This window comes from Cordyceps javanica, chromosome 3 (genome assembly GCF_051103115.1).
Source record: "Cordyceps javanica chromosome 3, complete sequence".
In the NCBI taxonomy this organism is placed as follows: Eukaryota; Fungi; Ascomycota; class Sordariomycetes; order Hypocreales; family Cordycipitaceae; genus Cordyceps; species Cordyceps javanica.
The window spans coordinates 2,905,980-2,932,365 of record NC_139297.1 but is presented as its reverse complement, the minus strand read 5'-3'; the positions used below and the strand labels follow the sequence as shown (position 1 = coordinate 2,932,365).

Here is a 26,386-nt window from a genome sequence, read left to right as displayed (position 1 = left end):
CGGGTGTTGTGTTTTCTTAGTACTGCATGGCTGCTGAGACCGAAGAGAGAGGGGGGCAGGGCAGGGCAGATGCTGGTCGAATTTGTCAATGTCGTCTGGTGCATCAAATGTCTTATTTTCTTTCTCACTGTGACGCTGTCGCAATTCAGTGGCTGTCTTTGAGAAAAAAAAAATCAAGACAGAAAGAATGAGAGAGACGGGGGAGGGGCGTGCAAAAAATCCAGGGTCCCTTGCCCACCTCAAAAAAAAAAAAATACAGAAATTTAGTTAAAAGACGAGATGAGATAAGAGAAAGAAAAAAAAATCACCATGCCGAGTTCGGATGGCGCAATTACAGGGTGTAGGCCACCGCCGCCGCCGCCGACCCCACGTTGCAAATACTGGGTAGGTCCCCGAGAGTCTTGCCCTTGTTGGCCCCAATTGGGCTCATTTTGTGCGCAATTTCGTCCATTTGTAGGGGCATGTACGGAGTATGGAGTATGGACTACCTACTCACTCTACATGATAGCAATAACAGAACTCGGTAGACGACAATCTTTCGGGCCAAAACCCATCTAAATGGCCCTGGTCCACGACGTACTGGGAACCGCAAGTCCTGGCAAGTGAGCAGAGTCGCTCGCCGCTTGAGGCCAAGACGTGTGGACAAGCCTACAGTTGCGCTGGTAGGGAGGAAAATTCATGCGATGCAGCTCTATTAAGTCTGTTCTAAATGATGCAGGTAAATATAAACTTCTAAACTCAAAAGGTGTAAATAAAGACAATGAGAATCATGAAATGTGCGCCCCGTAATACATACATGACCAAGGACGTGTGAAATGGGCCAAAAGAAAACGCCAATCCGTAAACAATCATGCAATTTGTTCATTTTTTTTTTCTTCACTTCTTTTCTTCGTTTGTCAATTCTTCATGCGCACCACATTCTATGCGGTTTTCTCCTCGCTCCAGACACCTTGGATTCTGCTCTTGCGCAGAATCTGCGAAGCAAGATCAGCCATAGTTCCGCTGGTCAGTAGCTCCAACACCTGCAAATGTGCCTGTAGCTCCTTTCCTATCCAGTTTCGTAGCTCAATGGCGTTGAGCGAGTCTAAGCCAAAGGCGGTGATAGTCGTGGTGGCCTGTCTGGCGGCCATGACATCGGGGTGTAGCATCAGAATGGCACCCAGCTTCTCGCGCAGCCCATCCGTCACAAGCTCGACCGCTTCATCCACTGCACTAAGCTTCGCAAGCTTCTTGCCAATGGGAATGTTGGCCGCACCATCTGCGCCTCCAGCAGCGGCGCTTGCGGCGAGCGCAGCGTCACGCAACGGCTTGAACTTGGCATCCGCAGCATAGTAGGGAAAGTTGCTGGCATCGCTGAGGTCAAGGCCGGTGATTGCCTGATCGTTGCTAAAGGTGCTGACCTTGCCTTCTATGGATGCCTCGACCAGGGCAAGCACTTCGCTCTCTCCCATGGTGCTGCCTGACAGGTTCTTGAGCACCTCGGACTGTTTAGCCGAGTTTTCAGCCAAGTACCCAACACCCTCAACCGCAGTCAGGTTGAGAGATGTAGAAGCAAGACCAAGCTGGCGCCGGTGAACGGTCAGGGCGTCAAGGAATGTGTTGGCGGCGGCATACGCGGCCTGACCACGGTTGCCGACAATGCCCGCAACCGACGAGAGAACAATGAAGAAGTCAACAGGGGCACCGATAAGAGCATTGTGGAAGTTCCAGCCTCCCGAGACCTTGGATCGGATGACGGCGTCGTAATCCTCAAAAGACATGTTCTCAAATAGCGTGTCACGCAGCACCATCGCAGCATGGATAACACCAAGGATGGGAGGCAGCGAGCTGTGCAGTTGAGTAATCAGTTCATTGACCTTGACCTGGTCTGCGACATCGCATGCCATGACATGGATCTTTGCGCCAAAAGGTTCGCAGTCTGCACTCAATTTTTCCAGCTCTGGCGTCATGCTGCCACTGCGAGAAAGCAGAACGATGTTTCTCGCGCCTCGATGCACCATCCTCTTGGACATAGATCGGCCAAGACCGCCGGTACCACCGATAATAACGTATGTGGCATCAGCCTTGAGCAGACCAGTATTCGGCTCCGGATGGGTAGCATTGACCTTTCCGTCAAGCTCATGGTTGACCACAACCTTGCCAGTCGTCTTGCCGCTCTGAAGTTTGCGTAGAGCAGACTCGACCTCGCTGATACTGACAGTTGTAATGGGACCAATAGGCTTGATGGTCTTCTTGCCCAAAAGCTCCATGACGCTGCGGAAGACGCGTCCCATTATCTTGGGTCTGAAGTCACCGACCTTGGTCAAGTCAACAGAGCTGAATGTGCAGTTCCACTCAAACTTGGCCATCTCCAGTCTCGTGTTGGAGTTAATGTCTCGTTTCCCGATCTCGATGAAGCGACCAAAGGGTGCAATGCAAGACCAAGTCTCTCGCAGAAGATCGCCAGCAAGAGAGTTGATGACAACGTCCACTCCTTTGCCGCCAGTGGCATCTCGCAGAGCCGGGGCGAAAGAAGTATCCCTGCTATAGAAGATGTGGTCCTCAGCAATGCCGTATTCCTCGATAAGATGTTGCTTCTTGTCAAGGCTGCCGACTGTTGCAAAGATTTCTGCGCCAATCATTTGTGCAAACTGAATGGCAGCCTGTCCAACGCCGCCAGATGCGGCATGGATGAGAATCTTCTCGCCGGGCTCCAGGCGAGCCAAATCAACAAGACCGTAGTAAGCAGTGCAGTAGACTACGGGAATAGAAGCAGAGGTCACGAAGTCGATGCCTTCAGGAATGAGACCTGCGCTGGTTGCAGGACAGCGAGCGTAGGTTCCGTATGCACCATGGGTCATGGCACAAACACGGTCACCAATCTTGAGCGAGGTAACGTTGGAGCCAATGCGCGAGATGGTACCCGCACACTCAACTCCAAGGTAAGGGCTCGCCAGCTGGCCCATGGCAATGACAACATCCTTGAAGTTCATACCAGTGGCTGCCACCTTGATCTCGATTTCATCCTCGCCGAGCACGTACTCTTCCTCATCTTTCCAGTACAAAGAATCAAGTGCACCGTAAGTGCCAACAGCGAGCTTGAGACGGCGTCCAGGTTGAGAAAAATCCTGAGCATAAGGACGGGATGGCTGAGTGGCACGGAAGAGCTCGAGGTCAACTTCATTCTGGTTATAGACACGAGGCACAAAGAGTTTGCCATCCTTCTCCGCAAACTCAAAGTCGATGGGGGCGTCATCTTCTGGCGTCTCCAGCGTTGTTTTCATGGCAGTGATGATCAGCTGAGCTTGATCAACTGGCTGAAGGGTTGATCTCGGGTGAAGATCCAAAGTTCCGGCAATCTTGCTAGATTCAGAGCGAATAGTACGCATCATTCCTTGCGCCAGATTGTTCAGCGGAGTCGTGGCAGTGTGGTACGCACCACGGCCAACCCAGAGCATGGAAGAGCAGTTCAGCAGCAGTTTTTGAACATGAGCGAACGTAGCACCATCCATGTTGTGGAGAACAGGCTGCTGAACTTCGTTCAGGCAGATATATCTCGTGGAAGAGGATATCTCTACATCAGCAAGAGTGGTGATATTGGGCATCTGACCGCCAGTCTGGACATCGATGAGGTCAGCCAGTGCCGAAGCTAGTGGCGTCGCTCCAGCATCGCAGATAATTGTAATAGGGGTTTCGCTCAAGTCAACTCTGTTGGGAAATGCGTGGCCATTTACATGTCCATTTGTGTGCCCATTGACGTAACCGTTAGTGTGCCCATTCGCATGTCCGTTGGTGTGACCATTGGTGTGACCATTGGTGTGTCCATTGGTGTGTCCATTGGTGTGTCCATCGGTGTGTCCATTGGTGTGTCCATTGGTGTGTCCATTGGCGTATCCATTGGCGTGTCCATTGGTGTGCCCGTTGGCATAACCGTCACCTTGGCCATTAGTATGACCACTAGTATGACCATTGGTATAACCATTAGCATCACCGTTCGCGTGGCCATTGGCGTGGCCGTTCGAAGTGCCGTTGGTATGACCCTTAGTAATACCATTGTCATGACCGTTGGTGTGGGTATTGGTCTCGGCCTTTACTTGGCCGTTCGTAATCCCGTTGGCATGACCATTGGTCTCATTAGCGGCGTGACCGTTGGTGTGGCCATTGGCATGGCCGTTGGTGTGCCCGTTGACATGACCGTTAGCTTGGCCATTAGTATGGCCATTAGTATGGCCATTAGCATCACCCTTCGCGTAGCCATTGGCGTGGCCGTTTGTGTGTACCTCGGCATGGCCATTCGAAGTGCCGTTGGCATGTCCCTTAGCAACACCATTGCCATTACCGTTGATATGGGCGTTGGCCTTAACCTCAGAGTGGCCGTTCGTATGCCCATTTGCATGACCATTGGTGTGAACATCAGTGTGGCCATTCGCATGGCCGTTTGCAACCGTCGCTGGCGCCTTACTCTTTGCCTTCAGCTCAGTAAGCGATTCCCACTTCACATCATAGCATAGTGAACGAGGCTCTTGACCCTCAAACACGTCGCCATATAGAGGATTCATCATGAATCCACGAACCGAAATGACGGGAGCAGTGGGGCTCTTCTGCCAGACGTCAATGTCAAAGTCCACAGCACCTGCTGGCATAGTTTCGGGGCATCGGGTAACCACTTGGACGACCTCTCCAACTGCGCTGGGAGACTCGGGGGTGATCTCAAGCTCATTAACTGCAGCAGGCATGAACAAATGAGGCATATCTCCCTGTCCAGCACCGAGATTAAGGAAGACAGATTGGAACACTGTATCCAAAAAGGCGCTTGGCACAATGGTTTTGGTTTCGTATTGGTAGGGCATGCATTGCGCTGTGTCTTTGATAGCAAGAGAGCAGCTTGACATGTTCTTGAAGACGCGGAGGCTTCCATTCTCCTTGCTGTCAAAGCTGCCAGTATAACCAGCACCCTTGACTTCCAATTCGGTGTAGAAACGATCAACGTCTATATTGGTAGCATCACTGCCATCTATCAACGCGCGGCGGCTGACAGCAGAATCGTAGGTAACAGGTCGGATGAGGTTAGCGGAGCTCTTCTTCCTGATGCCAACAAGGCCGCGGCAGTGCTCGAGCCATCCACGCGACTGGGTCCACGAAGAGATGTGGAATGAATCCCACTCATCGGAATACGATCCCAGACCCTCGGCATACGCTTTCAAGCTGAAGCGTAAATCGTAGCTGCTATTCTCATCCAGGATCAATGCCTTGGTAACTTTGATGTCGCGCATACGGAACGCAGCGACATCCTCTACTGGAAGGCCGCGGAGCTGAGCGCGCTGCGAAGCTGCCTCAGTTGCCATTGTGATGTAACCGGAGAGTGGGAATGTGGGCAGTCCCTGCATCTTGTGGTCTTTTGTCCAAGGAATGTCATCCGTAGTAATAACACTCTTCCATGTGGGCTCGTCTTCATTGCAGAAGTCATCCAAGATGCCGAGCAAATCGTGACGTGGGAACGGCTTGAGTCGACGGCTCTTTCCAGCCCGTGACTCTGCCCAGTATTGATGTTGCGACCACGAATAAGGGGCCATATCTGAGATCAGGGACGGCTTCTCCTGACCAGGCAGGGTCAAGTTGACTCCCGAAAAGTCAATGGGATAGCCTCGGCTCCAAAGGTTTCCTGCCAGCTTGACAGCGGTGGTTGTAGCTTCTTGGTTGCGCATCAAAGCAGAGAAGTATTTGGCGCTGGCGGCCGCCTGTGGGCTGATTCCTTTTAGAATCTGTTTGATCGGTCCCTCCAAAGCCGCATGTGGACCGAGCTCGACGATGATGTCTGGTTTTCCGCTTTGGTAAAGCTCGGCAAAGGCGGATGAAAAACGGACAGGGTTTGTCAAGTTGTCAACCCAGTACTGGCCACCAAGTGCGGCAGTATTGTCAAGCTTTGCACCTAAAAGCGAAGAGTAAAACTCGACGCCTTCGGTGGGAATCGGCGCCATGGTGCGGATGGCAGACATATAGTCATCAGCGACAAGTTTCATGTGCGGCGAATGGTATGCCATCTCGACGCGAAGCTTGCGATTGAACATGCTGCGCTTTTCAAGCTCGGCAGCGAGCTGATCAACATCAGCCTCGTCTCCAGACGCAGTAATGGAATTTGGGGAGTTTTCGCAGGCGACGGTGACTCCGACAAGCCCCATTGACTTGATAATACCCTTGACTTCTGCCGGACCAGCGCCTACAGCGAGCATTGCACCGCGCAGGTCTGGATTGCGCTGCTTCATCTGTGCGGCATAATGGCCGCGGTAGTACGCAGCCGCCATGGCTTCCTGCAGTGTGATGGCACCGGCTGCGTAGGCAGCGCCCATTTCACCAGATGAGTGGCCGATCACCATGGAAGGTTTCACGTTCCAAGTCTTCAGCAGTTCGACAAGGCCAAGCTGGACAGCAGTGCAAATTGGTTGCGAAATATGGGCGAGCCCAACGATGGATTCACCTTTGTCTCGCACCAACTCTTCTAGGAGAGAGAATTCCGCACCAATACTTTCCAAGTAGTCCGAAGCAGTCTTGACAGTCTCGGCGAAGATTGGGTGAGTATTTAGAAGCTGCTTGCCCATCTGTGGCCACTGAGCACCCTGTCCGGTGAAAACAAACGCCAACTTCAAGGGATCGGTAGTGGCGACCGTGGGGATCATCGCTTCAGAATTGAGAGTGGACACAAGTTCATCAAAGCTGCCGCAGGTGAATGCCAGTCTATAGCTATGGTGTGTTCTGCGTTCGCCCAATGTGTACGCCATATCGCGAATAATACGCTTCTGGAAGACCTCAGGGTGCTGCTCTGTGTAGATACCAATGGCTGTAGCGTTGCGCTTGGCCGCCCCCTCGTCATTGCCCGACATGACAAATAGTCTGGGCACGATTTGGTTATCGTTTGCTTCAATAGCAAGATCTTTGGCGACCTGTGAGAGGGGTGCCTTCTCAAGAACGACATGGGCATTGGAGCCACCGAAGCCAAAGTTGTTGATGCTGATGAAGCGCTTGCCTTTGGGCCAAGGACGAATAGTAGTAGGGACCTTGATGTTCCACTCGTCCAGGGGGATGGCAGGGTTTGCTTTTTCGAAGTTGGTGTTGGGTAGGATGAAGTTGCGTTCCAACATCAGAGTGGACTTGATGACGGAGAGCAGGCCACTGGCATTTTCCAAATGTCCGATATTGGTCTTCACTGAACCGAGATATAAGGGGGAGCGTTTGGTTCGGCCTTCTCCGAAAAAGTTGTGAATTGCGGTGGCCTCGAGAGGATCGCCAACTTTTGTACCCGTGCCGTGAGCTTCGACGAATCCAACGTCATTTGGGCTGATATTTGCGCGAGCGTAAACTTCACGCATGAGATTCTCCTGCTGTTTAGCGCTCGGCGAAGTCAAACCGACGGTCTTGCCATCCTGGTTAATTCCCGAGTTGACGATTATAGAGCGAATTTTATCATTGTCGCGGATAGCCTGTTCGAGAGGCTTGATGACGACACAACCGACACCTTCACCACACGCAAATCCAGATTTGCCTCTGTGATCGAAGGCGTAGGTTTTGCCCGTCGGTGTGAAGAGACCCAGCATGGACATCTGGATCAGATCGTCCGGGTTCATGTATAAATTGCTAGCAGCAACAATGGCAGAGCTACAGTCACCACTCCGGATGCTTTGCACAGCGGCATGCATAGCGTGCAAGCTCGAGGAGCAGGCCGTATCCACGGAAAAGGATGGGCCATTGAGATTGAAGTAGTATGAGATGCGACCAGCCTGGATGGAGCTATGGCCACTCGTCGCCTCGAACATTTCGACTTGGTTGAGATCTTGCAAACTTCCGGTACGATAATCGGCTCGTTTAGTTCCGATAAAGACACCCATCTTCTCTCCGGATATCTTGCCTTTGGGTAGGCCGGCATTCTCTAGGGCTTCGTATGTGCATTCAAGAAGTTGTCTCTGGTTGATGTCTGCGGATTCGTGGTCAGCAGGGGCAATGATGATCCGGAGAGGCGGTACGACTTACCCATAGAACTGGCTTCTTGCTTGGTGATGTTGAAGAAGGGAGCATCAAAAACAGAGAAATCCCTGTCGATAAAATATCCTCCAACCTGGTTGAAGGTGCCCCTCTTCTGAGGATTTGGGTGATAATAGGCGTCAGCGTTGTATCTGTTCTTGGGAATAGGGCCTGAGCCTTGTCGGGAGCGGGACAACATTGTCCAAAACTCATCGACAGTTTTCACATCGCCTGATGTGCGGCATGCCATGCCGACAATGGCAAGGGGTGTGGGCGTGTCCATAATGTTCAGTAGATGGCAAGTTGGCGTGTATAATGAGGTTAATGATAATGATGTGTGTATGTGCAATAGAATTGAGTCGCAATAAATGTACTTGTTCGACTCTTGGGTATAATGAATTAGGGATATGATGACAATGCAAGCAACATGAATAGAGAGCTGTTGCCGCTCATGGGAGAATGCGGACGAAGAATAAAGTAGAACAAGAGAGGATGGAATGAGCGAGTGAATCAGGAAGGGCAGCTATATATGAAGAGACAGCGGAAAGACAGAGACCGGGATGGGTCAGCGAGAATCGAAAAAGCACGTCGAGCAAGGGACGTGTAGGAACAGCTTTGGGTGTACGGCAAGTATCTGGCCTTGCCTGGGTCGAGGGGGTGTGGGACGAGTATGAAAACGACGAGCATACTGGTACTGTCGAAGGGCATGGTGTGTGGGAAACATTCAGAGACTGCCTAAGTCAAAAAGCTGATCACAGGCCAAAAATTCCCCATGAACCTGCCGAAGGAGTAGACGAGAGGCTTACTTACAGGCGAGACCAGGAATTGCCAACAGCTTGGGCGAAGCGCGCCAAGGAGGGGGGTGTACTTTGAATATCTCAGCCATGGCATCTCTTGGTGGAGGTAACGCGGGGCGCGGTGGAGGGGGGGTGAGCCGATCAGTCGAGAGGGCAAAAGATGTGGCGCCATACGAACACTGGAGAAGAAAGTTAAGAGGCTTTCGGATCTTTTTGCCGGCGTCGCATTGTTTCGCCAAGGGGGACGGCCTCGACCTGAAGGAACCGGAAGAACTCAAAGGTTTTTGCTTGTTTGCCTTGTCCCGTAGTCATCTCGGGTAATTATTAAAGTTGCATAATGCAGAGGTTGTAAGGCTGATGATTCCCAAGAAAACGCAGGACAAGCGGCCGCTCAAATGATAAGGGCAAACTGGGGGGGGGGGGGACAACCAGAGGCAGGGAGCCACCTAGCCATGTGCAGCACGGAACAATGTATCAGGTACTGTACTTATCGAAGGGTGCCAACGAGAGTAACATGCTATGCATACTTAGTAAGGGAAATAATAGCCAGGGACAGGCAAAGAGAAAAATGACACATGAGACACTGTGGCCAAGGGACCATTCCAGGATGAACTAAAGTGAGACGGCGCGCGCTCCTTGTTTTTTCAAGCTGCACTATTTTCAACACTATGCAGAGTGGCATTCGCTGGCAAGAGGAGACTGTTGACTAGGTAGGTATATGTCAAGTGCGGACATATGTATGCAATCGTGAGGCTTGGCACTCAAATAAGGCACATATTTTAGCAACGGATATACCGAGTCAAGCCGCAAGCTGGAAGAGGCCAGAGAGCACTTCTAGCTTGGGCCGAGCGTGTGCGTGTGGGGGTGGATGGCGGCAGTAGTAGCAGCTGGGGGCACGACGCTGTGTCAAGCATCTGCTGAAGTGGCATGGCCTGTTCCGTTCGTTGACGGGACAGAATGACTGCTGAACTTGTCAACGGTAGGCCAATTGTGCGGGGAGATGGGATGGAGGTGGGTAGCATAAGTAGTCGAGCCGTCCGTCTGTGGGCCGCAGCACGTACGGACCGTGCTTCAGGAGCGCGGACGAAAGCAGGTACGCAATGTTGGCGGTCGGACATGTATTGTATGGACTAGTACGCTGCTGATTGGTACTTGGCTGAGCTGGAGACGCCAACAGGCGGGTGGTGGCTTCTGCACGCACATTGCAGAGCGCCTGATGCGAAACAGGCCTAGCAGACCGGCGAGCGCGATGCGCTGGTAGTAAAGAGGCGCGAGGCGATGCCAGGAACGTATGTAGGCAGATAGGTAGGTTTGGTAGGCAGATAGGCAGACACTACCTAACTACCTAGTGGTCGGCCAAGTTTCGGATTGGGCCAATGGCTGGCGCCGGGCCACTGCAGGCACAAGTTATTAGTGGAAGGACTACACTAGGCAGGGCGGAGAAAAAGGGAACAGACAAAAAGAAATTAGACCAGGCACTCAGCTGTGCAGAGTCCGGCCTCAGAAAGTGCCTGTTTGTCAGTCGCTTTCTTGCTTTCCTTCTTTTTTGGGGGGGGATTTTTCTTCTTCTTGACCTTCCTTGCCTGGTTGCTACCCGTTCGTTTTGGTATCAACGCCAGGGTCTCGGCCCCTCCCCCAGGCCATTTGCATGATGGTATCAGGAACCGCTTTTTGGGCCTCGGCCGCGGGTCTAGTCCCAGGCATCTGACTCGGCTGATGTGAAGAAATTGGGTGGAGGGTCGGTAGAGCAGAAGTTTGTATTGACGGGATCGACAGTACGGAGTACATATGTGCAGTAATGGTAGTGGTCGTTTGTCGCGATGCGCACTGGGTAGATGGGAGGAGGGAGTGGAGGAGTGGCAGGCAAGTGGGAAGTGGTTTGATAGGGTTGGGTCAGACTAGTCCGGAAGAAGTAGACTGGACCAGGTTGTGGAGCACGGGCCATGAGCTGCCAGGGGGATCGCTCTCCAGGATTCTTAGCTACTGACAGATGGCAGACAGTGGCAGACAGTGGCAGACGGCGAGGTGGCTGATGCGCCGACACTGTCCCGTAGTTACGGAGCAATTGGCACTGACCCGGACGTACTGGTAGGCGAGTTTCGAGTTCCGGTAATGCTGGTAATCGGATGTCATGTTGCCACGATCCCATAATTCCTAGCACTGATACTTGCGCGTCCTGTGCGCCGCACCGAACCGTACCTTCATCGTGCCGCCATCGTACCGCCATCGTACCGCGCAACAAACCGCCCAACGCAGAGAGAATCTGGAATCTGGAATCCGTGCCGAGTACACGTGGGCCGTTTGCTTGTTTGCTCCTTGGCCGGCCGGCACCAGTAGCTGCCTTGTGCATGGCGGGCGGCGGCCGTTGGCTAGGTTAGATGGTTAGATGGTTAGATGGTTGGGTGGTTAGATGGTTAGATGGTTAGGTAGGTAGTTAGGTATGGTAGGTAGAGTAAGTAGTTTAGGTACGTACTGACTTGGTCTGTCTGCGCCTGCTTGCCTGCCTGCCAGCTCCCTGCCGCTGCCAGCTGCCCGTTTGGTGGCGCCCATGCAACTTGTTTGGTGGCGCCATCTGGCGCTGCCAGAAGCCAGGGACTCCCTAACTACAGGCCGCCCGTTAATCAGGTACCCAGGCAAGTAAGTATCTGTCCATCAACTTTCTTATCATCTGTATCCAGTATCCGGACTTACTTCTTGTTCCCTTCTACCTACTTTGGGCAGGTATCATCGATTTTTTTTGTGTGATTTTCAATACCTACCGATTGCTACCCTACGGATATTGGCGCACCCGGTTGGGCAGACTTCCTTGATGCGGACAACGCACCGAGGCCATCACAGATACCATCTGTTGAATCGTCCTTTGGGGAAATAGCACGAGAATCAGAATCACCCGCCCCTCCTCTCTTACTCACTACCTGCAGGACTGTGACCCGATACCCTAGCGCAAAGCTAACCTGCCCATCAGGTCGGTTCTCTTGAATAAGGTCGGTTAGCGCTACTACTTACGCGAGGACTAAGGCCTATTGTGCCTACCACCCTATGTAGTTCATGTATTGGTCACCACAGTCTATTGCCGATTCAGTGAGAAGTTGCTCAGATTTACATGAGACCCACTGCCACCAGGTACTAGAGCACTCTTTGAATGCCAGCTAAAGTACACACGGTCCTCCCTCTGTTGGCTCTCGACAATTAAGTTAGTACTGATAGCCATACCCTACATACACAGCATTTTATCTTAATTAGGCTCATGAGTAATGCCAACTCCCCAAGCGACCTTCTGGCTCCAGACCTTTTTAAGTTTCCATCAGATACACTAATGCCCCATCCAAGCCCTCGGGATCGATGAGTAAACGACACCGCAAATGTCACGATCACTCTCTCAAAACCCCATCCCATCCACTCAACATTTCCCGAATACTACCCCCAGTCGGAACGTGTAAGCCGTTCCAGCTTGGCACAGAAATCAGACCAGCCATCACTTCGATTCCAAATATCACAACAGGCCCATTCATCTATGTAGCCATCCACGAATCCTGTCATATTCTACTGCTCCATTCCTCCAACCCTCAATGGTTCTCACGGCGTTGACCGTTCACCCCCCCCCTCGCCTCGATTCTCTTCCCTCGGGTTACCTCCGAACCATTGCATCCTTGCACCTCATGCTTGCAATACCATTGCAACCTCGGCGGGTGTAGAGTCCTTCTATGGAGTACCGTTACAGTTTCTCATGGATGCTAAACCAGCCTCATAATGGTCGTATTATGAGCAGGGTATCTTCGGTAGCCGTACTGGGAGTTGCGACGCTCTGCTTACGACCACACTCACCAGATACTGAATTGTTCCTATCAAGGCCACTGGAAATGCTTGACTGGGTAACCAATGTATGACCGGCAAACTAACAGTTCCTCTGCACGTGTTCAGGGATGCATGCGCTGGCAGGCTGTACTAATATTGACCAACTGTCACTGTGAGACATCCGGAAACGAGACCGAGCCCATATTTGCACTGCACAGCAAAACATGCCGTGCAACTTGTATGAATCGTGGCTGGTTCCGCTGGAACTTCCAACAAGAGAATAAAGAGAGAACAAGAACGTGTCACAAGTAGTTGTCGCAGCCACGAGCCCAAACAGGTAGGTCCGAACAAAATAATGCATGCGCTGCAACATGTTGATGAAACAACCGAGGCTTGGTGACTGTCTTCATCACTCTCAACACCTATACTTTGACCAAATATTGTTCAATGGCAGTATACTATATTGTGACCCGCCCCCCACGCCACATGTGCTCCGGATGTGTGTTGAACATGTCGGCAATATGTCCGATGTTTGATCGCTGAAGAAAACTGCCGTTCAACGCTAGTGATAATGCAGTGGAGCGAGGCTTTACCCTGATTGTAGCTCCTGCTGCCATCTCGCCAACGCGAAGTCGTTATCAGTTTCCGATCAACCCTGGCACTCGAGGACTGCTCGTCTATAGACTCGTAGCATCACCGTCACCGCTACCGTTGCCATCGTCGCCGTCACCCGGTGCTTACACTATTCGAGAAGCGACCTTACCATGCAGGCTGTTGCTGGGTCTTGAGAGAATTTTCACTGACCGAACTGCTGTCGAGGTTCGAAACTACAGGGATGATGGCCAATCGAGCATCGCGTGGTAGCTTTGTCCAGTCTTATGCGCTGGGTATTTGATCTTGACCCGTATCTATATTACTCATTGTTCTCAATTCCTGTATACCCTCATCAGAAACGTGGATGGTGCTGGCTTAGAAGAACTCAGAGCTCCCCATTCATCGTAACCCAAGAGCGCAACCAACGCTGCCTCCCATTAGTTAACTAGTGGCTGGCCCACCTCTGATACGCCCGTGTCTCAACCACGCCCACCCACCACCCCTCCCCCGTCGTTTTTGCGAGTTGACTTGTTATCACAGAGAAAGTTGCTCCAGCAGCTAGTCTGGATAGAAGCTAGGCAGATCAGCGGCTGCCGCGCTGGGAACGTGCTTGTGCCTCTCCTGGGCCACATCACTGGCATGCTTGCCCTTCACACGCCCACAGAAGAACCGATCACAGCGGGGCACCCCGAGACACTGCAGCCACCCCGACCGACGCTTGCCATTGAAGGGGTTAGTTAATTATTGATTCTCGCCAAGATGTTTGCTCTCCCTCTGTTGTTACGGGATTTCCAGTCCAGCCGCTAATAGTCCTGGCACGTGCCCAGACACCTGGGAGCGATGACGGCTATTTCCCTGACGTTGGGCTCTTTCCATGCATCACGATGTATAGGTTCGAATCGCAACAATAAACGAAAGGAAAAAAAAGAAGAAAAAGCGAGAAAATCACAGAGTGCAAAATTGTTAAGCCAAGCACACAGCTTCGAGAAAATGAGGATTCTCTGCCTCCATGGCGCCTACGGCAGCGCAAAAGTAGGGTCAACGAATACTCGTCCAGCACAATAGACCAGTTGTCGCAATTCTAACAGTTCCCGCTTCTCACAGGCATTCCGCACGCAACTTGACCCTTTTGTCTCCAAGCTCGAAAAGGCGGGGGACGTGAGCTTCAAATTTGTCGATGGCCAATTCCCAGTCAACCCTCCCGAGGGGTTTGGGGATTATTTTGGCCCTCCGCCATACTATCGCAACATTGACTTTGACGGCGTTGACGGGCTCGCCAAGCTAGTCAACAACCTGCGCGCAAATACAGAGGGAGAGTCATACGAGGACACGCTCAGGTCTCTTCTCAAAGGCGACGGTGCCATACCTGGCAAGGAGACGATTGGCAAGACTTTTGACCGGATCAAGCAGTACCTCGATGAAGACCCAGAGATTGACGTAAGTGTCGGCAATGACTGGAGGCGCATGTTCCGCCCAGAAAAATGACCAACCTTTTTTCTCTCCGTACAGGGCATTCTCGGCTACTCCGAGGGAGCGACAGCCGCGGCCTCATACATCTTTCACGAGACGCAACAAGAGGAAGAACATGGCGCGCCGCGCAGAATAAAGGTGAGTCCCAGCTGCTGGGCTGCGTCTTGGCAAATCATCACCAGGCCCGGCCCCCGCCTTGGGGTTGCACCACCTGGACAAGAGGCTGACTGGATGCGATGATTCAAGTACGGCATCTTCTTCGCCGGTTGGCCGCCTAGCAAAGTTGAGGAGGACAAGGTCAAGGCCGTCTTGGCTGACGAATGCGAAGACATGATTGAGGTGCCGACATGCCACATTGTTGGCAGTCAGGATCCCTACCTGTACGGCGCAATGTCTCTCTACGGGGTCTGCAATGAGGACAATGCGACGCTGTTTGATCACGGCAAGGGTCATACCGTTCCCCGCGATAACACAACCATTGACGAACTGGTTGCGTCCATTCGCAAGACAATAGCTGACGCAGGTCTGTGAATTTCTTCTTGCTGAACAGCCATACTTGGAGCTTGAAGGAGAATCATGACGGGCGCCTCGTGGCTTGTGCTCGTGGCTTGCTATGCAGCAGATGTGCAGGGAAGAGGTTGCGTGAGTTTCGCACCCCTGACCCTGTCCCGTACCTACGACGCCGTTACCAGTAGTGATCCCGGCACAGAATAAGTACCCTAGTACTTGTTATGAAAGGAAGATGATGACTTGTATATAGAGAGCTATAAATTCATATCTTAGGAGAAAAAACCCGAAAATATGAATTAGATTACAAAGAATAGCATGGTTTATTTTATCATTGACTGGCTAGCATTGAAGCCGTGGAGGGGTCTATTTTACGGTAGTTGTGTTACTTGCCCACCTTGGTTCTATCCTGGCCGAGACATGTTATGTCGTGGGGACAGAAAAACTTCCGCATCTACAAACCAGTTAACGTTTTGCTGCACCTTGCAACTCTCAGCGCGGGACAGCGGAAGAAAGCCGCTGGGCTAGGGCTGGGAGAAAGCCATCGCGTCATATCCGATGAAAGCGCTCATCTTGCCCTGCCAGAGCTGAATGTTTTTGCCACAAATCTCATCCTTTGAATGAAAAGAGCAAGCGTAGGAGTATTGACTCACTTCTCAGCAAACGGCCAACAAAGCAAAGACAAGCTGATGGCTGCTTGCACTTTGAAAAAGGGTGTCGTGCGCATCCTCATCTGCCCAGCAGTCATCTGTTTCTGGTGACTGGCGCGTGGCGCAACGAGCCCCTTGTTAGCACCATGACCTAGTGGGTAGCCAGGGCCGTCGATCGTAAAGATGGGAAGATGGGAAAAATAAACAAGAGATTAAATGAAAGAAGAGGATGGTTAGGGCAAAAAAAAAAGAAGCTTTCTTAGCGTCCCAAGTTGCCCATTGGGGTCTAGTAGAAGAGTGATAGCAACACCAAGTGCTCTCATGACTTGTAAGCAGGCAAGTTGGTGCCACCATGTATGTACCAATAGAAAAAGACACATGGGAAGCTTGCCGCGTGTGCCTTGCCTAGCCTCGGTTCGTTGCAATACACAACTGCGCGCGACTCAGCGAGACCTTTTGTGAAGGCGCACGCGCTGGAATGAACCACACGGAACTAGGACCCAGCACAGCAGATCAGAGGCGGACGGTTTGTTACGACGGGACTATGCTTACACCTACTAGGTACTAGTAGTACCTAGATACTAAATTACCATGGTACTTATATATGTGGTTATATCTTATAGCCCATATAGTACGGATAGAGTAATTACCCATATACTCACCTACTTTGTATCCGCTTGAAGCTTAACCTCTAATAGCTTACTTTTTACTACTTTTATTAAAGGAATATCTCGATAGCTTCTTTTTCTATTTACTAGCGAGCTCCTAGCGACCTGGCTGGCTGGTTGGCTGGTTGGCTGGTAGGCTGGCTGGCTGGTTGGCGACCTAGCTGGCTTCCAGCGACCTGGCTGGCTGGCTAGCTGGCTGGCTGGGATGACTAATCGTTTTGGCACAATGACATATGACCTACTACATAGTAACAACGCATCGCGTCTTGGGGCAGCCGCAAAAGGACCAAACTTGGGACGGAAATGACCTGCAAAGATTTGCTCTTTTTTTTTTTTTCCCTTGTTCTCATTTCACAGATGAGAAGAGTACCAGGGGGCGATGAGGCAACGACTGTGCACAATAGTCGCCCTAATGACGACATTTGAAAGAAATGAACAAGAAAGAAGAAAAAAAAAAGCAAAAGAAAGTAACAAGTCTCCTACTACCACTGACCAGTACGTATCAGTAGAGTTAGTCAAGATTAACGGGCACATAGCGCGAAATGGCTTTAGTCGTAAATCAATTCCTGGGGCTGTTTCGGAAACATGAGCAGGGAGTTGATCAAAAGAGGCACCAGGAACCTGATACACATTTTCATAACCGCACCCCTCCTCCCCCCCCTTCAGCTCAACCCTCCTCCTCCCTTTCGCTGCTCCCTCGGGTGGCGTCGTCGCTGGGGCACCTAATCTACATTCGGGGAGCATGGGAGATACTTTGACGTGTGGGCGCATGAATATGGCTTGTTCCAGGTGCCTCTGCTAGGCGCACGGCGCCCGGTGATGCTTGTGCGTTGAGAGAGGAGGAGGGGGGGGGGGGGGGGACGTCCCTCCGACTTGCGGCTCTGGAGAGCTTATTTACAGTCGTTCAACAAGTCAATATTCAGCCGTCCAAGCCCACGTTGACCATTTAAATCCCATCCAGAGTTACGCTACGCTCATTGAGGATGCGCCATTATTGATAAAGGGACTAAAAACTTTTCCCTCAGAGGCCTGTAAAGTCGTGGTGGACTTGTAATAAAAAACTCTGAATGGATGTAACCCATATGCCTGAGACTAGCAGATCCCGAGCTTCGGTGGCTCGAATTGCCAGCCCAGTCTCGCTGATTTTTTCTTTTTCCTCCGAGTCTAGTGCTCAGTTGGGAAACAATACCCCTCCCCGACGTAATGTCCGTCATCTTGACTGATATCCTTGGGACCTGCGACCGCCGTTTCTCTGTATCATCAGTACCCAGTAGGCACCCGTTTCCTTCTTGGCAGTTTTGCAAAATCATCTTTTCTCCTCCGCTCAATGTCCCCTTAGCCTTTGCCTTTTTTTCTTTTTTCTTTTCTCTTTTCTTTCTTTGTGGCCCCTGGGGTATCTGAACTATTCCCGTTCTCAGTCAGAACTGCTAAAAATAAAAACTTGGCCGCAGAAAACAAACCATGCCAGCAGCACCGGCCACCGGCCCTCGAATCTTGTTTGCTACCAACGTCGAGCGCGGGCAGTGTGGAGTGTTCCTCGCCGCCGCCGACGCTCTGCTGCGCTCCGAGCCCCGGGTCGAGCTGCACTTTGCCTCCTTCCCGGCTCTCGAGAAGGAGGTGCGAGACATATCAGATGAGGCTATCCGGCTCGACCCGGCCACCAGGCCCATCACGTTCCACGCCCTGCAGGGTCAGACACACGCAGAGGCCGTCCTCGCCAGGAACGCTGAAAAGTATGGCGAGGGCAGTTCCGTTCCCCCGCCTGCATTCTCCCGGCCTCTGGACGCTGCCACCACCATGGCGACGATTCGAGATTTGTGCGCGTATCTGCTGGGTTGGGATGGGTCCGGTTTCATGGACGTGTACCGCTCCTTCACCGACATCATCAAGGCGGTCGCGCCAGATCTCATCACCGTAGACGTATTGCTGTCCCCTGGAATCACCGCTGCCTGGAACTCTGGAGTCAAGTTTTCCTACCTTAGCCCCAACTCCATCAAGGAATTTGCGGCCAGTTATCAACCACTCACCATGTTCTGGAAATGGCCAGCGTGAGTCAAACTGCGCCTTCTTCTTCAGTCTTTCTCAGTCTCGACTATACTAACGACATGCAGCCTCATGAGCGGATATACTTACCCTGTGCCTTGGCACCTGAAGCCGCTCAATGTCTTTCATTACTTCTACATGATCTATCAGATCCTCAAGGAGCCCGGTCTGGCAGAGACGAAACGTTATGTAGAAGAAAAGACTGGAAAGCCCATGAGGTCCTTGATGAACACGGGCAAGAGTCTGCCAGACAATGTCAAGATTTTTGTCGGCACCCTTCCCGAGCTAGATTTTCCTCTCACAAGCCACCCTCGCATCGTAACCTGCGGCCCGATTATCAGCGAGGCGTCGCCAATTTCCGTGTCGGATCCCAAACTCGCGGCCTGGCTCGCCAACGGGCCTACAATTTACGTCAATCTGGGTTCCCTGTTTAAACTCAAGGAGGATCGCGCCGTAGAGCTCGCAAAGGGTCTCAACATGGCCATGGACAAGCTCGAAAGCAAATCCGCCTACGGCCCGCACGTGCAGGTTCTCTGGAAGCTGAAAAAGGACGGCGAGTATGACGCGGTAGGTCCCGACGCCGCTATCCGCGCCGCTTTCTGCGGAAAGATGGACAGCGATCGGGTCCGCATTGTAGACTGGCTCGTGTCGCCCCCCCTTGCGGTCCTGCAGAGCGGCAGCATTGCCTGCTCGATCCATCACGGCGGCGCCAGCTCGTACAACGAAGCTATCCTGTGAGTCGTTTGCTCTACTGCTGTCAAATATAGCTTGATCGCTGACATGTTCCTGCTTTTGCAGGGCCGGGGTGCCGCACGTGGTTCTTCCGTTTTGGACAGACTGCTACGAGTACGCCAACAGGGTCGAGTTCCTGGGCATCGGCCGCAAGGGAGCTCGGAAGCAGCAGCCAGTCTTTGAAGCCACGGAGATCTCAGAGACTGTTTGGGAAGTGATCAAGGGCAGACACTCCGAGAGCATGAAAACGAGAGCACTGGAGCTCGCGGTAATCTGCAAGCGAAACGGAAGTGGTCCCAAGATTGCAGCACAAGGTATTCTGAAGCTCGCTACCGAGGCAGCTGCCACGGCGAGCAAAGAAACATTCGAGTGATGTCTTTGTCGCGACTTTTCTTTCTGAAGTATTTTTTTCTTACTATATTGTATATGTTTCCTTTGACTATATTGAACAGACTGTATTTATTGGCCAAATTCAAAGCATGAACATATTACACCCGCGCATAGAAAAGACCTACACAGCATCGGATATCGCTAGGACTAAAAGAACGGCTGTCCAATTGCGTACGGTTCATCCTTTTCGAAGATGATGCCCGGCTTGCGCTCGGCCAAGTCTAGTAGCATTTCTGCAAAGTAGCTGTTGGCCCAGGCGAACCACGGGCGAGTGTAGTCGCTCGCGTTGTAAATGCTGATGCTCTCGTGAATGAGACCCAGGCCGGACGTGCTCTCTAGAATCAGTGCCAAGCGCTCCGCGATTTCGTCGTCGTCATCGGTACCAAAAATGGCCGACACTTGCGACATGGGCCATGGGTAGGTTGCGCTGATGTGAGGTCCTCTGCAGTACAATCCAAAAATCAGCCGAGACGTGACCACTGATGGATGCTGTCCGTAATCACAACAACTGCTTACTCACCCGACGCCTTTAAACTTTTGCCCTTCGGCATAGTATGGATTCCTCCGCGACAGCATGGCATCCTTGGTCTTGATGTACGTCGAGTCATTGCGCGACAAGAAACCGAGATAGGGGAGCGACAACAGGCTGGGCACGTTTGCGTCGTCCATGACGTACATTCCGCCGTACCCGTTCGTCTCGTAGGCAAAGATGCCGTTGCCGGTCCGGGTATTGGCCCAGACGGCCTTTTCAATGATGCCGGAGAAGCGCCGCGCGTTGGACGCCATCTTCTTCTCGGTGCCGATCCTGTCCAGCACGTCCGCCACGCGGGCGAGCTCGACCGAGATCATGGCGTTGTCCGACGTGATGAAGTTGAAGACGCAGAGGTCGTCCGACGGGCGGTGGCTCGAGGCGACCAGGCCGTTGGCGAGCTTCGGCTCGCCGTTGCCCCCGTTGGGCACGGGCGGCGACAGCGACCCGGACGTGCCGGTCCAGTTGTAGTAGCTGACAAACTCCCAGCCGTCCGACCAGGAACTTTGGGACTGGTCACGGAGCAGCTCCAGGATCGTCTGCATTGCCTTCTTCCCTGCGGCGCACGTGTTAGCAGTTGACTGTTCCCGGTGTGGTCTTCAGCTGACTTGCAGTTCTCATTCACAAACGAGGCGTCCCGTGTATTCTCGTAGTAGGAGCGGCTGATCTTCAGGAAGCCTGCGAGCGAATCCAATTCGTACTATATCTAGGTTAGGGCTTGGCACGTCTGGTATCAACTTATTGACCTACTTTACACTCGAATACGGTTTGGTTGTCAACCGGGCTGCAATCACGCTTAGTAATGGAAGGTCAAGCAAAGTTGTGCCAACATACGGGTTGACCCGAACATTGTCGGCATAGTCCTACTCATGTATATTAGCGGCGTCTGCGGTAATGTAGCGCTGTAGAACTTGATAATTGCGCACATTATGACTCGGCGGCAGGCCGCTCTCAGGTGGAGGTTGAAAGGCGCCTGTTGGAAAACTGTTATCGACTGCGTTGCAGTTGACAGTAGGACCATTCCTGCGTACCGCAATAGGGAAATTGGTAAATGTACCGTGCTTCCGTGTTGATTACGGCCTTGACAAGGTTCTTCAGGTTTTCATCATGCGGCAGTAGTCTGTACAGATGAGCAAACTGGTTGCCAGTGTCTCGCAGCCATTGTGCCCTGTGACAAGGTTAGTCCATCGTTGCAACAATTCATGTGTATGGTGCGTACGTGATGTCCTATTTTTTTGGTGGACCTGTTAGCTTTCACTCATACCGACATGTCAGAGACTGTATATGTTTCACGTACACCAGTGATGATGAAGGCCAAGTTCACGCTTGGGTCAAAGTATTTGACCGTGGTGTCAAGGGTTGAAGGGAATGCATTCTCAAAAAGGCGCGCCAGATCTGGGTTCTTGATACGCGACTTCATATCCTCAATCACTTTCTAGAATCGGCGTCAAAGTCAAGTCCGAAGATGGCGAAATAAAAGTACCCCAATTAGAAAAAAAACATGCTTACCTCGACAGCTGGGCTCTTGAAAGTGCGGCACTCTTCACTCGGTCTCATGTAAGGGAGCTTCAAGGAGCCATTCGAGTATGGCGCGTGCGGCTGCTGCGCATACTTGTTGTAGTCGGGGCATTCCGCTGCGGTACGACCGCGCGGTTGAACGTCCTGCGAGGCCGGTGAGGCGCTCACGGTGGCGTCGGCGAGGCTTGCGATGAGGCCTAGCGCGAGGCACACGACGCGTCGCGGAGATGGGACGGCCATGGCTAGGGAGCGAGCGAAACCGTAATGGCCAAATCGCTTCGAATATTCGCCAGAAAGCTCAGCAGACAAGGTCGCGAATGCGTTTCCTCGTGAGCAAGGCAGAGTATTTGCGAGAGCAAACCGCGTCGGGCTGACGATGAGTCGCCCCTCGTGTTTTCATCTCGTCATTTATTTAATTTCCCCGCAAGCCAGTCGGAGATGCGACGACTAATTGGGCGCGGGGAAGCGGGGAAGCTGCCGTTATGCATAATGACGACAAGGATCACCAAGATTAAATGAACTCGGCAGATAACAGCATGCATGAAATAACCCGACCGCCTCTACGAATTACGAATCCTGTGCTGAAGCAGAACGCAACTGGTGATGCCGCTGAGCCAGCGATGCTCCACTGAACCTCTGTCCCTGGTTTCTCCTCGAAGCGGCTTTGTCCCTGGGGAGACAGACCGAGGGCAATCAGCTATGCGCTGGTTGGTCAATGGAAATACCACCACTTAAAAACCCCATTCAACAAAACTCTCTGGGTAGTATTTAGATTGAAATCTGTCATCTGCCGACTGCCGCCGCCATTCAGCAGTAGGGGGTGTCCCTATCTCAACTACCCTAGATACACATAAACTTTCAAACAAGGACCGGGCTCGATGAAACGTCAAGTAGCATTCAAGGGATAAATACAAGGAACTTGATCTTCTCATTGTCATCCAACCTTATTATTTGTTCCGCACGTCAAAAATTTTGACTTCCGTGTCTGCATCTGGCATAATGCTCAGGCCGTGCGCCCCGCGAGGACAGAGCGTATGCCATCGACTACAGGCCCAAAGTTTATCCAAAAGTCTGCAAGTCTTGTTGCTTCAATGCAACAGTCTTTTACGGTTCTCAACACCTATCGCGCGGAGTCTCGTTCCATACTTGTAGATCTAGTAGCAACCATGAGAACCTGTGCGGTGCGGCAGCGGAGGGTGTTTAGTATAACCGGCATGACATACTAGAGGAAGAAACGGACCACCGAGGCCCAGAGTTAGAAAAGCCAACATGCCGATACCCCAATCCGTCCCCAAAGCTTCAAACAATCTTGCGCCAAACAGGGGAAAGACTGTCTGCGAGTCATTTATTGTGTCATGCCGAGTGCTTTTACCAGGGGGCACGTACCTCCAGCAAAAAGACAGCGAAGTATGGATACTATCATGTGTGAGCATTTCATACCAGTGTTGGAGGATCCTCAAACATACTGCTAGCCAGGGCCGACGCTGGGTAATCGAAGCTATCAATTACATAGAGCTGAATTGCCATCTGTCCTTGTCAATGCCCCGTCCTCGTTGATGTTCTTCAACGACGTACGTATGTGTTCGTTGACCCAAGGCTGAAGAGAGCAACTCCGATAATAGGCTGTCATTCATTAGCAATATTTCCAATACGTGCATAGTGGACTTGGCCGCAACTTGCCACGAGAAAATGAGTTTCGCCCGCGGAAAATCCGTACAGGAAGAGCCCAGCCGTGACACAAAATGCGCCAGGGAAGGCGCAAATCAACCTGAGATGAGGTAGAGATAGTTAGAATGATCCAAATATCCAGTTTTCCGGCAGCTTCTCACCTGGTCTCGGACTTGTAGGAGTCTTGACTCCTCGCCGTGTGCCGCTTATATACCAGCTCCAATAGCCATGTAGAAAGCGCCATGCCAATGAGAGCACCGATGCCTTCAGATAAAAAGTCAATCCCAACTATGCCAGGTGAGTGGCCATATAGACCCCCAAATACACCTTGAAACTGAGTGTGTGTCAACAATCAGTAATGAACATACACCGGTTCTGGATCAGCTTACTGTGACAATAACGAGGTACAAGACACCAAACACGAATGCGTAGTAGATTGCGAGCAGGGCTGCGGCTGGGTCAAGGAAGAGGTATGCTACTGTCAAATAATTAGCCACTCATGTTTTTTTTAAAAACTTTTACTGAACCTGACGAGACCGGGGAAATGTAGAAAGGGGTCATGAAACAACAGGCTTGTGTCTGTCGTCCCAGTTGCGACCTGTATTCGGCACATGGTCGGTTCCAAAGGAGACTCACACGGTCGGCCAATGGTCTCGAGCGTTTTGGTAACGGGCTTGGAATTTCTTGTGCCATTGGACATGAATTCCAGAACAGTATAGTAGCTTGCTTCTGGGGCTTTGCACATCAGGCGACGTCTTTTCTGTCGCAAGAGGGTCGGAACATGGGACTCTGAGTAGGTAAAAGAGGCAATTACCTCAAAGACTGTTGCCGCAATAGCCTTTTCAAGTCAGTCTCATAGTACAGCGTTCTATGCTTTGGCACATACAGGCACCCAGCAAGTCCAGCGCCATGAAACAAGTTCGGAGATCCAACCACCACAAACTGGCCCGAGAACTGGCCCCAAGAGACTTGATTCTGTTAGGAACATTTGCAGCAAAGTTCTATCACCGTTGCGAGACAACATACAGTGTGCCACCAACAGCAGCTGATGCCCTTGGGCGATCTTTGAGGCCCCAGAGATCTGCCAGCACGCCTCCGTACGCGGACAGGGACGAAGATCCTCCTACCCCAGAGAAGAAACGACAGACTGCAAGCTGGCCCGTCTTTTTGGCCCTCACAAATCAGCCACGGTATCATGTGTCAACTTACACAAGTAAAACCTACCGATCTTGCAAACCCGCCACCGAGACAAAAGACAATAAAGATGATGTTGCCGCAAGTTATCACCACTCGCCGTCCGTATCGCTCAGTCAAGGGCGCCAGGAAGATGGGGGCTAGCGCAAACGCAATGAGAAAGATGCCAATCTGCAAGGCACCTCGTACAGGGCTAGTCTCGCCCAGGTCTTCCATGACTGATTCAAGGGAGGGTGCAAAGATGGTACCTTAGCAAGCTGGTCAGTCGCACAGAGTTCAGCAACTCTCCATTATGATGATAGGGAAGGCCCTGACTGGCAAATGGCGCAAAGAAAGCATAGGCTCCTAGAACAACAGTGACCCTCCACTTCTTGGCTTTGGTCCAGTGCTGCAGCATTTAGGTTAGTGTCTTTCGTGACAGTACGGATAGAGTAACTGCGCACGCGTGGGTTTTCTTTATCGACTGTGGACAGAGTAACAAGCACTTTTGGCTGTGAGCGTCGACCTCCTTTGACTTCGTGTATGAGCTTACTTGGATCCAGGCCTTGCAAATCCTCACCGTCGTAGAAGACACGATCTGGGTTAGAGTGTTGTTCTTCGAGACTCTTTGCATACTGGCGGGCCACTATGAGCCGTACAGATGCATTGGCCGTGGCCGGTGTTTTGTCGGACGTGGCAGCAAGGCCATTGGCGGACGATCTTGAATCCATTTTCAACAGAGTATGTTGCGTTTAGAAGAAGATTTAACTTTTTGTGTGTCAACGAGGCACATTCCTGGTTGACAGCAATGATGCAGCTGCTTTATATGTGTAACCAAGGAGATCGACCGAGGAGAGCCTTTCGCATCATGGCCACATATCCGATAATCCGAGAGAATTTCCCTTGGACGCTGGAAATTACACCGTATTACTTTCGACCCTCATACACACGATGCGCCCATAACGCTTCGATGAATACCCTTTTGAGCACCGGAGTCGGACTTAAGCCCCAGTATACAGTCGGCCGATGATGGGAGGGGCTACCATTGGTGTAGGCGAGCCGGCAACTCATACACAGAGAACAGGGCTAAATGATCCGTGGCAGATGCGAAGCTCCATATGCGGAAGGGGATCTACGAGCTGAGAAACATAGAATTAGGTTATCTAATCAGATCATCTATTTATGGCACTCTGTTTGCCGTGTACTTCTGCCCATCTCAGCATAGCCGGAGGTACTTTGGATCGGAGACTGGTCCCACAGTGGCAGGTTCGTTATGTATGTATGAGATTGCTTGCGCCAGGCCGCCAGCCTGGAAAGAGCATTTCGATATTTGTTTCTCACTTTGTACGCAGAAGATGCTCCTTTGATTCTTATGAAAAGAACTCTGCTTAGATGTCGTGGTGATCGGCCACCCTGGACGGCCGACATTGCAATCATCTTTGCTCCAACACGGCAGTGACTGTCATGGGTGCGGATATTGAAAATCGGGCGGCTGTGTATACCAGTGTACTGGTTCACTCCATCCCTGCACCAGACATATCCGGCCTTGTCGAAATCAAGTTGCGCATGCAGAGCGCCGCAGGCCTGGGGCACGGAATAAGGCCGCCCCGAAACAGTCGGCCGATCCGATCAGCCACAACATTCCTCCAACCCCATTCCACCTCAGGGAACCGTGGGTTTTGCGACCGAGAAATCCTGCAAGACGAAAGTCTTTAGAATAAAGGTCGGGGCATAAAGCGATTCCTTGCACCCTTGGCGGGCTATTTTAACCCACCTATTATGCCGGCGAGCGCTTCTACGACAGCACGGCCGATTCAGGCCTGCCAACGTTGTCGCAAGTACAAGGTTGGCTGTGACCGG

At 51.9% G+C, this 26,386-nt stretch overlaps 5 protein-coding genes across 5 annotated transcripts; 2 read left to right on the top strand and 3 right to left on the bottom strand.

Annotated features, from left to right (window-relative positions):
• Positions 1–920: 920 nt before the first annotated feature.
• On the bottom strand, positions 921–8,275 carry V2A60_005089 (type I polyketide synthase; the record flags this gene model as incomplete). Its single annotated transcript, XM_083256402.1, has 2 exons — positions 921–7,945; positions 8,002–8,275. The coding sequence occupies 2 exons, from the start codon at positions 8,273–8,275 to the stop codon at positions 921–923; spliced, it is 7,299 nt and encodes a 2,432-aa protein (XP_083112528.1).
• Positions 8,276–14,168: 5,893 nt separating this feature from the next.
• On the top strand, positions 14,169–15,179 carry V2A60_005088 (uncharacterized protein; the record flags this gene model as incomplete). The annotated part of the gene is made up of 4 exons (XM_083256401.1): positions 14,169–14,210; positions 14,283–14,615; positions 14,688–14,786; positions 14,895–15,179. The coding sequence occupies 4 exons, from the start codon at positions 14,169–14,171 to the stop codon at positions 15,177–15,179; spliced, it is 759 nt and encodes a 252-aa protein (XP_083112527.1).
• A 2,755-nt stretch (positions 15,180–17,934) lies between these two features.
• V2A60_005087 (glycosyltransferase) lies at positions 17,935–19,621 on the top strand (the record flags this gene model as incomplete). The annotated part of the gene is made up of 3 exons (XM_083256400.1): positions 17,935–18,521; positions 18,585–19,250; positions 19,315–19,621. 3 exons carry the CDS (start codon positions 17,935–17,937, stop codon positions 19,619–19,621), a joined length of 1,560 nt encoding a protein of 519 aa, XP_083112526.1.
• A 164-nt stretch (positions 19,622–19,785) lies between these two features.
• Positions 19,786–21,925, bottom strand: V2A60_005086 (Six-hairpin glycosidase-like protein; the record flags this gene model as incomplete). Its single annotated transcript, XM_083256399.1, has 10 exons — positions 19,786–20,080; positions 20,159–20,723; positions 20,780–20,867; positions 20,918–20,951; positions 21,002–21,030; positions 21,094–21,140; positions 21,199–21,335; positions 21,387–21,394; positions 21,465–21,602; positions 21,677–21,925. 10 exons carry the CDS (start codon positions 21,923–21,925, stop codon positions 19,786–19,788), a joined length of 1,590 nt encoding a protein of 529 aa, XP_083112525.1.
• A 1,585-nt stretch (positions 21,926–23,510) lies between these two features.
• Positions 23,511–25,257, bottom strand: V2A60_005085 (uncharacterized protein; the record flags this gene model as incomplete). Its single annotated transcript, XM_083256398.1, has 9 exons — positions 23,511–23,687; positions 23,743–23,831; positions 23,990–24,191; positions 24,240–24,321; positions 24,380–24,516; positions 24,578–24,795; positions 24,863–24,935; positions 24,991–25,031; positions 25,080–25,257. The coding sequence occupies 9 exons, from the start codon at positions 25,255–25,257 to the stop codon at positions 23,511–23,513; spliced, it is 1,197 nt and encodes a 398-aa protein (XP_083112524.1).
• Between the last annotated feature and the right edge of the window lie 1,129 nt (positions 25,258–26,386).